Below are 14,168 nucleotides of genomic sequence, written 5' to 3'. Positions count from 1 at the left end.
CAGTTCTCAATCCACGTCAGCACACTACCCCCAATCCCATGTGTTTTAACTTTGCACATTAATCTCTTGTGTGGGACCTTGTCAAAAACCTTCTGAAAGTCCAAATACACCACATCAATTGGTTCCCCCTTGTCCACTCTACTGGTAACATCCTCAAAAAATTCCAGAAGATTTGTCAAGCATGATTTCCCTTTCACAAATCCATGCTGAATTGGACCTATCATGTCACCTCTTTTCAAATGTGCTGCTATGACATCCTTAATAATTGATTCCATCATTTTACCCACTATCGATGTCAGGCTGACTGGTCTATAATTCCCTGTTTTCTCTCTTCCTCCTTTTTTAAAAAGTGGAGTTACATTGGCTACCCTCCACTCCATAGGAACTTCTCCAGAGTCTATGGAATGTTGGAAAATGACTGTCAATGCATCCGCTATTTCCAAGGTCACCTCTTTAAGTACTCTGGGATGCAGACAATCAGGCCCTGGGGATTTATCGGCCTTCAATCCCATCAATTTCCCCAACACAATTTCCCGACTAATAAGGATTTCCCTCAGTTCCTCCTTCTTACTAGACCCCCTGACCTCTTTTATATCCGTAAGGTTGTTTGTGTCCTCCTTAGTGAATACAGAACCAAAGTACTTGTTCAATTGGTCTGCCATTTCTTTGTTCCCAGTTATGACTTCCCCTGATTCTGACTGCAGGGGACCTATGTTTGTTTTTACTAACCTTTTTCTCTTTACATATCTATAGAAGCTTTTGCATTTTAATGTTCCCTGCAAACTTCCTCCGTATTCTATTTTCCCTGCCCTAATCAAACCCTTTGTCCTCCTCTGCTGAGTTCTAAATTTCTCCCAGTCCCAGAGTTCGCTGCTATTTCTGGCCAATTTGTATGCCACTTCCTTGGCTTTAATACTATCCCTGATTTGCCTTGATAGCCACGGTTGAGCCACCTTCCCTTTTTTATTTTTACGCCAGACAGGAATGTACAATTGTTGTAGTTCATCCATGCGGTCTCTAAATGTCTGCCATTGCCCATCCACTGTCAACCCCTTAAGTATCATTTGCCAATCTATCCTAGCCAATTCACGCCTCATACCTTCAAAGTTACCCTTCTTTAAGTTTTGGACCATGGTCTCTGACTTAACTGTTTCATTCTCCATCCTAATGTAGAATTCCACCATATTATGGTCACTCTTTCCCCAAGGGGTCTCGCACAACGAAATTGCTAATTAATCCTCTCTCATTACACAACACCCAGTCTAAGATGGCCTCTCCCCTAGTTGCTTCCTCGACATATTGGTCTAGAAAACCATCCCTTATGCACGCCAGGAAATCCTCCTCCATCGTATTGTTTCCAGTTTGGTTAGCCCAATCTATATGCATATTAAAGTCACCCATGATAACTGCTGCACCTTTATTGCATGCACCCTTAATTTCCTGTTTGATGCCCTCCCTAACATCACAATTACTGTTTGGAGATCTGTACACAACTCCTATTAGCGTTTTCTGCCCTTTGGTATTCTGTAGCTCTACCCATACCGATTCCACATCATCCAAGCTAATGTCTTTCCTTACTATTGCATTAATTTCCTCTTTAACCAGCAACACCAGCCCACCTCCTTTTCCTTTCAGTCTATCCTTCCTAAATGTTGAATATCCTTGGATGTTGAGTTACCAGCCTTGGTCTCCCTGGAGCTATGTCTCCGTGATGCCAACCACATCGTATCCGTTAAATGCTATCTGCACGGTTAATTAGCCCAATCTATATGCATATTAAAGTCACCCATTACAGAAACATGGTTGCAGGGTGGCAAAGACTGGGAATTAAACATACAGGGGTATCTGACGATTCAGAAAGATAGACAAGAAGGGAAAGGAGGTGGGGTAGCTCTGTTAATAAAGGCTGATATCAGGGCAGTTGTGAGAGACGATATTGGCTCGAATGAACAAAATGTTGAATCATTGTGGGTGGAGATTAGAGATAGTAAGGGGACAAACTCACTGGTGGGCGTAGTTTATAGGCCCCCAAATAATAACTTCATGGTGGGGCGGACAATAATCAAGGGAATAATGGAGGCATGTGAAAAAGGAACGGCAGTAGTCATGGGGGATTTTAACCTACATATCGATTGGTCAAACCAAATCGCACGGGGTAGCCTGGAGGAGGAATTCATAGAATGCATACGGGATTGTTTCTTAGAACAGTATGTAACAGAACCTACAAGGGAGCAAGCTATCTTAGATCTGGTCCTGTGTAATGAGACAGGAAAAATAAACGATCTCCCAGTAAAAGATCCTCTCGGAATGATCACAGTATGGTTGAATTTTTAATACAGATTGAGGGTGAGGAAGTTGTGTCAGAAATGAGCGTACTATGCTTAAACAATGGGGACTACAGTGGGATGAGGGCAGAGTTGGCTAAAGTAGACTGGAAACACAGACTAAACGGTGGCACAATTGAGGAACAGTGGAGGACTTTTAAGGAGCTCTTTCATAGTGCGCAACAAAAATATATTCCATATTCCAGTGAAAAAGAAGGCCATTAAGAGAAGGGATAACCAGCTGTGGATAACCAAGGATATAAAAGAGAGTATCAAATTAAAGACCAATGCGTATAAGGTGGCCAAGGTTAGTGGGAAACTAGAAGATTGGGAAAATTTTAAACAACAGCAAAGAATGACTAAAAAAGCAATAAAGAAAGGAAAGATAGATTACGAAGGTAAACTTGCACAAAACATAAAAACAGATAGTAAAAGCTTTTACAGATATATAAAACGGAAAAGAGTGACTAAAGTAAATGTTGGTCCCTTAGAAGATGAGGAGGGGGATTTAATAATGGGAAATGTGGAAATGGCTGAGACCTTAAACAATTATTTTGCTTCGGTCTTCACAGTGGAAGACACAAAAACCATGCCAAAAATTGCTGGTCATGGGAATGTGGGAAGGGAGGACCTTGAGACAATCACTATCATGAGGGGGGTAGTGCTGGACAGGCTAATGGGACTCGAGGTAGACAAGTCCCCTGGTCCTGATGAAATGCATCCCAGGGTATTAAAAGAGATGGCTGAAGTTATAGCAGATGCATTCGCTATAATCTACCAAAATTCTCTGGACTCTGGGGAGGTACCAGCGGATTGGAAAGCAGCTAATTTAACACCTCTGTTTAAAAAAGGGGACAGACAAAAGGCAGGTAACTATAGGCCGGTTAGTTTAACATCTGTAGTGGGGAAAATGCTTGAAACTATCATTAAGGAAGAAATAGCGGGACACTTAGATAGGAATAGTGCAATCAAGCAGACGCAGCATGGATTCATGAAGGGGAAATCATGTTTAACTAATTTACTGGAATTCTTTGAGGATATAACGAGCATGGTGGATAGAGGTGTACCGATGGATGTGGTGTATTTAGATTTCCAAAAGGCATTCGATAAGGTGCCACACAAAAGGTTACTGCAGAAGATAAAGGTACTCGGAGTCAGAGGAAATGTATTAGCATGGATAGAGAATTGGCTGGCGAACAGAAAGCAGAGAGTCGGGATAAATGGGTCCTTTTCGGGTTGGAAATCGGTGGTTAGTGGTGTGCCACAGGGATCGGTGCTGGGACCACAACTGTTTACAATATACATAGGTGACCTGGAAGAGGGGACAGAGTGTAGTGCAACAAAATTTGCAGATGACACAAAGATTAGTGGGAAAGTGGGTTGTGTAGAGGACACAGAGAGGCTGCAAAGAGATTTGGATAGGTTAAGCGAATGGGCTAAGGTTTGGCAAATGGAATACAATGTCGGAAAATGTGAGGTCATCCACCTTGGGAAAAAAAACAGTAAAAGGGAATATTATTTGAATGGGGAGAAATTACAACATGCTGCGGAGCAGAGAGACCTGGGGGTCCTTGTGCATGAATCCCAAAAAGTTAGCTTGCAGGTGCAGCAGGTAATCAGGAAGGCGAATGGAATGTTGGCCTTCATTGCGAGAGGGATGGAATACAAAAGCAGGGAGGTCCTGCTGCAACTGTATAGGGTATTGGTGAGGCCGCACCTGGAGTACTGTGTGCAGTTTTGGAAGGATATACTGGCTTTGGAGGGGGTACAGAGACGATTCACTAGGCTGATTCCGGAGATGAGGGGGTTACCTTATGATGATAGATTGAGTAGACTGGGTCTTTACTCGTTGGAGTTCAGAAGGATGAGGGGTGATCTTATAGAAACATTTAAAATAATGAAAGGGATAGACAAGATAGAGGCAGAGAGGTTGTTTCCATTGGTAGGGGAGACTAGAACTAGGGGGCACAGCCTCAAAATACGGGGGAGCCAATTTAAAACCGAGTTGAGAAGAAATTTCTTCTCCCAGAGGGTTGTGAATTTGTGGAATTCTCTGCCCAAGGAAGCAGTTGAGGCTAGCTCATTGAATGTAATCGAATCACAGATAGATAGATTTTTAACCAATAAGGGAATTAAGGGTTACGGGGAGCGGGCTGGTAAGTGGAGCTGAGTCCACGGCCAGATCAGCCATGATCTTGTTGAATGGCGGAGCAGGCTCAAGGGGCTAGATGGCCTACTCCTGTTCCTAATTCTTATGTTCTTATAATTCGGCCCCCTTATTCCGAATATTCCTCACTTGCCTTTTTAACACACTTTGATCCTTTAGAATTTTGCTGCAAAGTGGCCCTTTTTGTTTTTTGCCTTGGGTTTCTCTGCCCTCCACTTTTATTCATCTCCTTTCTGTCTTTTGTTTCTGTCTCCATTTTGTTTCCCTTTGTCTCCCTACATTGGTTCCCATCCCCCTGCCATATTAGTTTAACTCCTCCCCAACAGCACGAGCAAACACTCCTCCTAGGACGTTAGTTCCAGTCCTGCCTAGGTGCAGACCATCCGGTTTGTACTGGTCCCACCTCCCCCAGAACCGGTTCCAATGCCCCAGGAATTTGAATCCCTCCCTGCTGCACCACTGTGCAAGCCACATATTCACCTCAGCTCTCCTGCGATTCTTCCTCTGACTAGCATGTGGCACTGGTAGCAATCCCGAGATTACTACTTTTGAGGTCCTACTTTTTAATTTAGCTCCTAGCTCCTTAAATTTGTCTCGTAGGACCTCATACCATTTTTTACCTGTATCGTTGGTACCAATGTGCATCACGACAACTGGCTATTCACCCTCCCTTTTCAGAATGTCCTGCACCTGCTCCGAGACATCCTTGACCCTTGCACCAGGGAGGCAACATACCATCCTGGAGTCTCAGTTGCGGCCGCAGAAACGCCTATCTATTCCCCTTACAATTGAATCCCCGATCACTATCGCTCTCCCACTCTTTTTCCTGCCCTCCTGTGCAGCAGAGCCAGCCATGGTGCCATGAACTTGGCTGCTGCTGCTCCCCCCCTGATGAGTCATCTCCCTCAATAGTACTCAAAGCGGTGTATCTGTTTTGCAGGGGGCTGACCGCAGGGGATCTCTGCACTACCTTCCTTGCACTGCTCTTCCTGTTGGTCTTCCATTCCCTATCTGGCTGTGTACCCTTTACCTGCGGTAAGACCAAGCATCGTGGATGCTCCAGAGTGAATCCACCCTCAGCTCCAACTCCGCAACGCGGTCCATCAGGAGCTGGAGGCGGATACACTTCCCGCACACGTAGTCGTCAGGGACGCCTCTGGTGTCCCTGATTTCCCACATAGTACAGGAGGAGCATAACACGTGACCGAGCTGTCCTGCCATGACTTATCCCTTAGATACACTTAAATTGGCAACAACAATGCTGAAGGTTACTCACTGTTATAGAAGAGAAAAAAGATAATCTACTTACCAATCACCAGCCAATCACTTACCCCCTTGGCTGTGACATCACCTTTCTATTTCTTTCTACTTTTTTGCCTTCTCCCTGTAGCTGCAGAAACACACCTCTCCACGCACCTCCTCGACGCTGGGCCCCCGGACTCCCTGCTGTGCCTTTTATAGTCCTCTCGCTGAAGTCCCAACTGCCTCGCCACGCACCTCCTCGACGCTGGGCCCCGGACTCCCTGCTGTGCCTTTGATAGTCCTCTCGCCGAAGTCCCGACTGCCTCTTGGGTTATATTCCCTGGAATATAGACATTAAGGGGGACTGCTAGGGTAAATGGAGAGAAACTATTTCTGCTGGTTGGGGAATCTAGGACTAGGGGACATACTCTAAAAATTAGAGCCAGGCCTTTCAGGAATGAAGTAGGAAACACTTCTACATGCAACGTGGAAGAAGTTTGGAACTCTCTTCTGCAAACAGCAATTGATGCTTGGACAATTGTTAATTTAAAATCTGAGATTGATAGATTTCTGTTAACCAAAGATATGCAGCAAAGGTGGGTATATGGAGTTAGGTTACAGATCAGCCATGATCTCATTGAATGGCGGAACAGACTCGAAGGGCTAAATGGCCTACTCCTGTTCCTATGAATCCATATCCTTCCCACTCAGAGGCGAGAGTGCTACCATTGAACCATGGCTGATAAAGAATGAAGTCATTTAGAATACATTGGGCTAAAACCTCCACTTTTGAGGTTATCGACCAAAAATGGGTGTTAGTTCCGGCATGGGCGGTAAAAAAGGGTTTTCAGATCACCGGCTTTTTGTCCATTCTCAAAATACCTAGTTTACATTTTTCAAAATGGGCGTCACCGCGAGCGATCCCAAATGGACGGTAGTGTTAAATTTTTTTGACCTTCTGCAGTAAAGTGTGGCCGTCCTTAGCAACGGCATGGCAACACTCGATTCCCGCGATTCTGGAGGTCAAGGGTCACCATGACATGCGCAGAAGAGGAGACAGAGAGAGAGGGAGCTCAGAGGGACTGAAGACGTGGCTGGGTGTGGTGTGGCTGCTTTGGGAGGAAGGAGGGAGACTTTACAGCTTCACAGCAAGTAGGCAAACAAAAAGTAGCTGTTACCAGCCACATATTTGACCGAATTTGCGCTATAATGGAGCGAGAGGAGGAGGCATCACAGCATGCTGTAGAGACTGACGCTGGAGAGAGCAGTGAGGTTGGAGGAGAGCACATTGGAGACCCCAAAAGAGCCAGGAGGTTCTTGGACAAGGAAAATGCCTCCCTCCTCCAGGAGATTGAGTCACGCTGAGGTGCTTTGACACAGGGAGGGCGTGGGAAGCCCACCCCAAAGGCCTACCAGAACATATGGACCAAGATAGCAGAGGTGGTCTCGTCGGCGATCAACGAGGTGCATGAGGGCAACCAATGCCGAAAACAATGGACCGGCCTTGTGGGATCCGCAAGAGTAAGTATTACATTGATTTACATGTACTTATGTATTTATATAATTTGATTTGTAACAGTCATGAGTGACTATCAGCAGATGTGAGGTCTTGCACTTTTACCGGGAATGTTTTACTCAAAGCCTGCGGTCATGGTGTACGTCTTTAGGTAAAGAATGATAATATTCATAGTAACCATGATTATATCTGTCGGTTATGTGTTATTAGTCTCTGTGACAGTACCTAGTAATGATATCACGCAATGATCTCCTGCCATGTCGTCCTGTCACCTTTTACAGAAGAAGCATTCGACGATGAGGTCTGAGCAGAGGCGAAAGGATGGGGGGCCACCAGTCCCCAGTGACATCACAGAGATGGAGGATCGGGTGCTCGCACTCGTGGGGAAGCACCCCCGGACAGCCACGGATGCATCTCGCAGACCCTGAAGTGATGCCACGTGAGTAAAGCTTACACCATTGCATGATGTAAAGTCAATAGATGCCACACCAACTTATATCCGAACAATCATATATGATAGATGATTTCTAAAAGTGTCATAGAAATAATGCTGGCCTAATGAAAATCATTGCAATGCACAATGTGTTGATGGTGATGAAATGTGATGTCTGTAATGATTTTGAGAGCGATGGTGCTTTTGTCGTACATATGCTGTGTGTAGCGCTGGACTCAGCTTGTCACCCTAGCACCCACTTCTCCTCTAACAACCTAATTTGTGTCTTGCAGCTCAGCCAACAGCGCAGCCCCAGACGAGGCCACAGAGGTCAGAAGGTGGGGTCGCGGGGCAGAAGTCGGCGGGCGATCCTACTACACCTGGTGCTGAGGAGTTCTGATTGTCGCCCGTCAATCTGCTGGGTCTGTTCTTGACGGATGAGAGCGCGGACTTCGAAGAACCTGCATCTCCACGCTCCAGAACACATTCCACCCCAAGGCCATCTTTTGGTCGTCCAGTCATTCCCGCCTCCACCCTGAAGGTGTCAGCCTCAAGCACCTCTCCACAGGGCACCCCATCTGTCCCCAGGACGGCACCGACCCCGCGGAGGTCTCGTGGACGCGACAGGTCTGTTCCACGAGCGCGACATGACAGCGGAGAGATGGTACAGTTGTCCAGGAGGTCTTTAGACATTGATGACTAGCTAATCGAAGCATTGGGAGGCATATCCAGACACCTGGCCACCATGACCGAGTACATTCCGCGTATGGCGGAGTCCCTGGATGCGACAGCCAGGAACACTGCTGCCACAGCCCTCCCAGTCATCTCAGAGTATGGCACTCCACTCCTAGGTCCCACACCACCATTGCAAATGACAGATGAGAGCAAGGATGAAGATCCTGCTTCTGCATCAGAGAATGTTGCCCCCTCGGCATCCCCTGCTCCCGTACCCGTCCAACCAACGCATCTGCCTTCATCCCCCCCAATGAGGCACCGCCTGAGGAGCTCCTCGGCCAGGTGCCATGGAGCGAGGGGGAGAAGGAGAGGGGGGGAAGGAAAGTGAGGTGCATGTTGTGGTGTATGTAGCAAACAAATCACTGACTCCACACGGTCTGGTGTTAATCTAACTTCGTCCTTTATTGTTCAGCTCCAGAGTGCCTCTCAGGTGTGGTGGTCAGCCTTTTATATTGCCTGTTGCAGGTACTTCCAGGTTTCCCACCACAGCGCCCTCTGTGGTGTACCATTGTGCTTATATTACATTTAAGGTACCAGGACGATACACACATCAATACATAACACATGTGACCAGGTGTGGCTGTGTTATACAGGCAACTCTCGATTATCCAGGTCCCTCGGGGATTGGGCTATGCCGGGTAAATGATTTCTCCGTTAGAGCGATTAACATTATAAAGTTAAAACCCGATGCCTTCCCGGGCTGAAATTTTAAATCCTGTTACAATGGTTTCCCGTTGGATCCGTGTGATGATAATTGTGAGTTGCCTGTATCTCCATCTGGGTGTATGCAATTTGCTGCAATGTATGGGGGCAGGGGACCACCCTCCTGCTTTGCCTTTGTATTCTGTGTTGCTAGACATGTTGAACATGTGATTGATGTCAGTGGTGGTAAAAGAGGGATGTGGGTGGGGGTAGGGTGTTATTGGCTGTGATACTTATGATTTCAGACCAATGTTGGTATTAAACTTTTGTTATTGAACATAACCTGATTAAGCATTGTCTCAGATAGCTGGACGGTTATACACTGGTGATTCCTTACCATGAAAGGGTTAAATACAACTTAGCATCAATCAACATAAACTTTAATTGGCACCAAGGTGATGGGCACCATTGATGTCTGAGCTGTGCACACACAGAAGTTTGTCAGCACTCTTTCAGTCAAATCTTTCCGATATCAGCGCCTGACATAAGAGTGGGATTTAACAAATGCCAGCTGCACCGCTGGCATTCGTTCCGGTTAGTTCCATTTTTTGTGGGCGGTTTTTTGAGTGAGCGATATTGTGGGCGATATGTGTGCAAGGTGGTAAAATTGAAGATGGGCGATCTCCATGGCTGCTAGTTTGGGCAAATATGCTCTTTACGACAAAAAACAGTTGCCGGGCGTTAATATTGAATCTCGGCGTTAATTCCATGCGGAAAGTAACGCTGGGCGATATTATGGGCGTTGAATTCGCCCATTCTGCTGATTCCGCCCAAAAAAAGTGGGCGGACGGTGATATTTTTTCTCAGTGTTAAGCACATTGGGAAAATAACGCTCGGCGATAAGTCTCCTAAAAAAGCCGTCAGTTTCCATTTTGTGCCAGAATGGGGGATATATGGGCATTGTACGTCATTTCAGTGGTAAAATGAGCTTTAAGTGGGCGTCAAGCATACAAAAGAAGTGGAGATTCTAGCCCATTGAATGTTGTGTAAATAAAAGTAGAAACCATTCTACACTAGTCATATCCAACAAACAGCAATGAAATGAATGATCAAATATTCTGTTTTTATCGTTTTCCTTTACAATATTGCCAATGCAATTATATATTCAATACTGCCTGTTAGTGCCCAAACAATTTACTGTTTATATTATTTATCCATTTTAAAGTTCAAAGCTATGTAATAAGTACAACTTAATTACTTTCTTTTTTAAAATTTATCATGAAGGTGTTCATTCTCCTTTTGAATAAAATGGTTTTACAAATCACTTCTGTTTCTTGTGCCTTTTTTCTTTACATTTTAAGATCTGCAAGGCAACCTAACTGTAAACAATTATCAACTCCCGTATCCCTAAGAATCCATTATGACTGCATGTAATCTTAAAATTAAAGTCACTTAGGAATGAAATCAGGAAACACTTTTTCACACAAAGGGCAGTAGAAATTTAAAACTCTCTCCCCCAAAATGATATAGATGCTGGGTCAATAGAAAGTTTCAAGACTGACATCGATAGATTTTTGTTAGGCCAGTATATCAAGGGATATGGAGCAAAGGCGGGAAAATAGAGTTGAGGTGTCCTGATCTAATGCAATAATCTAATTGACTAATTGAATGGCAGAACAGGCTTGAGGTGCTGAAATAGACTACTTTTTCTTTGTTCTTGCATGCCTTGAACGATTTGAGTATGTAAGATCTATAGATATGAGACCTTAATATATATATTTATATATATATATATATATATATATAATACTTTCCAATGGGAAGACCTTTTACTTTAAAAGGTAATACCAGTTTTCAATGTAATTTAGTATTTATTACAGATTTTTGGCCAGATCATTCAATAAAATAAAGGTTTTTATGTAAAAAGCCCCACTGTTTTGTTACACCCTGCAGATGGAGAGCTAAATGAATAAAAATGGAAATATATATATATATATTTTAAATCTAACATTCCAATTTTGTGTTTCTGCAGGTACAGAATGGTCTGGTGTATCACAGCGATCATTTGCAGCTGTCCTCTGCCACTGTACCTTTTCAGCTGGGCAGCTGGTTCTGGCTGGGCTGGCTTATGGAATTCGTGATTGGAGGATGCTGCAACTAGCTACCTCATGTCCGATGGTTATCTTCTTGTTTTACATATGGTAAAGTACTTCATAACTTTTATAAGCTTCAGTTCTATTGTGAGGGGCAATTTCTCCTTAGTCTCCTATTGGACTTATTAGTTATTATCATGTATTTATTGCCCTTAGTTTTGGATTCTCTCACAAATGGAAACATTCCACATCTACCCTGCTCAACCCATTCATAATTTTAAAGAACTCTATTAGATTACCTCCAAGGCTTCTCTTTTCAAAATAAATAAGCCTAAACCTGTTCAATCATTCACAATAGCTTTAATCTCTCAGTTCTGGTACCATCCTTGTAAATCAATTTTGCACCTTCTCCAGTGCTTCTATGTCCTTTTTATAGTATGGAGACTAGAACTGCGCATAGTACACTAAGTACAGCCTGACCAGGGTCCTTACAAATTTAGCACAACTTCACTGCTATACCCCAGAAATAAATCCCAGTGCTTTGCTAGCATTTTTAATTGCTTTAAAAAAAAATTTGTTCTGGGATGTGTGTGTCGCTGGCAGGGCCAGCATTTATTGCCCTTCAGAAGGTAGTGGTGAGCTGCCTTCTTGAACCACTGCAGTCCGTGTGGTGAAGGTTCTCCCACAGTGCTATTAGGGAGGGAGTTCCTGGATTTTGGCTCAGCGATGATAAAGGAACGGTAATATATTTCCAAGTCAGAATGGTGTGTAACTTGGAGGGGAACTTGCAGGCGATGGTGCTCCCATGCGCCTGCTGCCCTTGTCTTTCTAGGTGGTAGAGGTCGCGGGTTTGGGAGTTGCGGCCGAAGAAGCCGTGGTGAGTTGCTGCAGTGCATCTTATACATGGTACACACTGCAGCCACGGTATACCAGTGGTGGAGAGAATGAAGGTTTAAGGTGGTGGATGGGGTGCTAATCAACCGGGCAGCTTTGTTCTGGATGGTGTCGAGCATCTTGAGTTTTGTTGGAGCTGCACTCATCCAGGCAAGTTCAGAGTATTCCCTCACACTCCTGACTTGTACCTTGTAGATGGTGGAAAGGCTTTGGGGAGTCAGGAGGGGAGACACTCATCACAGAATACCCAGCCTCTGACCTGCTCTTGTTGCCATAGTATTTATGTGGCTGGTCCAGTTAAGTTTCTGGTCAATGGTGACCCCCAAGATGTTGATGGTGGGGGATTCCGCAATGGTAATGCCGTTGAATATCATGGGGAGATGGTTAGACTCTCACTTGTTGGAGATAGTCATTTCCTGGCACTTGTGTGGCGCGAATGTTACTTGCCACTTATCAGTCCAAGCCTGAATGTGGTCAGGTCTTGCTGCATGCAGGCATGGACTGCTTCATTTTCTGAGGAGTTGCGAATGGAACTGAACACTGTGCAATCATCAGCGAACATCCCCACTTCTGACCTTATGATGGAGGGAAGGTCATTGATGAAGCAGTTGAAGATGGTTGGGCCTAGGACACTGCTCTGAGGAACTCCTGCAGTGATGTCCTGGGGCTGTGATGATTGACCTCCAACAACCACATCCATCTTCCTTTATGCTAGGTATGATTCCAACCAGGGGAGAGTTCCCCCCCCTGATTCCCATTGACTTCAGTTTTATTAAGGCTCCTTGATGCCACACTTGGTCAAATGCTGCCTTGATGTCAAGGGCAGTCACTCTCACCTCACATCTGGAGCCCAGCACGCATTGCAAAAGACAAGGTTGAAGCGTTTGCAAATATCTTCAGCCAGAAGTGCCGAGTGGATGATCCATATCAGCCTCCTCCCGAGGTCTCCACTCCAATTCGATTCACTTCACGTGATATGAAGAAGTGGCTGAGCGCACTGGATACAGCAAAGGCTTTGGGCCCCGACAACATCCTGGCTGTCATGCTGAAGACTTGTGCCCCAGAAATAGCCGTGCCTCTAGCCAAGCAGTTCCAGTACAGCTACAACACTGGCATCTATCCGACAATGTGGGAAACAGCTGTTTTGTCCATGTTTGGACCAAGGCTGTAATGAGGTCTGGAGCCGAGTGGTTCTGGTGGAACCCAAACTGAGCATCGGTGAGCAGGTTATTGGTGACTAAGTGCCGGTTAATAGCACTGTCGACAACACCTTCCATCATTTTGTTAATGATTGAGAGTAGACTGATGGGGCGGTAATTGGCCAGATTGGATTTGTCCTGCTTTTTGTGGACAGGACATACTTGGGCAGTTTTTCACATTGTCGGATAGATGCCAGTGTTGTAGCTGTACTGGAACAGCTTGGCTAGAGGTACGGCTAGTTCTGGGGCACAAGTCATCAGCACGACAGCCAGGATGTTGTAGGGGCCCATAGTCTTTGCTGTATCCAGTGCGCTCAGCCACTTCCTCATATCACGTGGAGTGAATCGAATTGGATGGAGACCTCAGGAGGAGGCTGATATGGATCATCCATTCGGCACTTCTGGCTGAAGATCTTTGCAAACGCTTCAGCCTTGCCTTTTGCAATGCTGGGTTCCATCATTAGTGAGGATGGGGATATTCATGGAATCTCCTCCTCCCATTAGTTGTTTAATTGTCCACCACCATTCACGACTGGATGTGGCAGGACTGCAGAGCTTTGATCTGAAGTTGCTTCTGTTGCTTAGCATGCACGTACTCCTGTGTTGCCGCATTCCTAGGTTGGTACCTCATTTTTAGGTATGCCTGATGCTGCTCCTGGCATCCTCTTCTACACTCCTCATTGAACCAGGATTGGGCCCTTGGCTTGATGGCAGTAGTAGAGTGAGGGATATGCTGGGCCATGCGATTATTGATTGTGGTGGAATACTATTCTACTGCTGCTGATGGCCCACAGCACCTCATGGATGCCCAATTTTGAACTGCTAGATCTGTTCTGAATCTATCCCATTTAGCACAGTGGCAGTGCCACACAACGTGATGGTGGGTGTCTTCAGTGAGAAGACGGGACTTCATCTCCAAAATG

General features: G+C 45.3%; 1 protein-coding gene across 1 annotated transcript in view; it reads left to right on the top strand.

Moving 5' to 3' along the window:
* Positions 1-14,168, top strand: part of LOC139269299 (solute carrier family 22 member 13-like) — an 80,131-nt gene that overhangs the window by 49,678 nt on the left and 16,285 nt on the right. The window contains exon 4 of the mRNA XM_070888367.1: positions 11,092-11,260. Coding sequence (XP_070744468.1) covers positions 11,092-11,260 — 169 coding nt within the window. The remainder of the gene's footprint in view (positions 1-11,091; positions 11,261-14,168) is intronic.

Source organism: Pristiophorus japonicus, chromosome 1 (assembly GCF_044704955.1).
Source record: "Pristiophorus japonicus isolate sPriJap1 chromosome 1, sPriJap1.hap1, whole genome shotgun sequence".
In the NCBI taxonomy this organism is placed as follows: domain Eukaryota; kingdom Metazoa; phylum Chordata; class Chondrichthyes; family Pristiophoridae; genus Pristiophorus; species Pristiophorus japonicus.
Note: the sequence above shows the minus strand (reverse complement) of the source record. Positions and strands in the feature narration are given on the sequence as shown.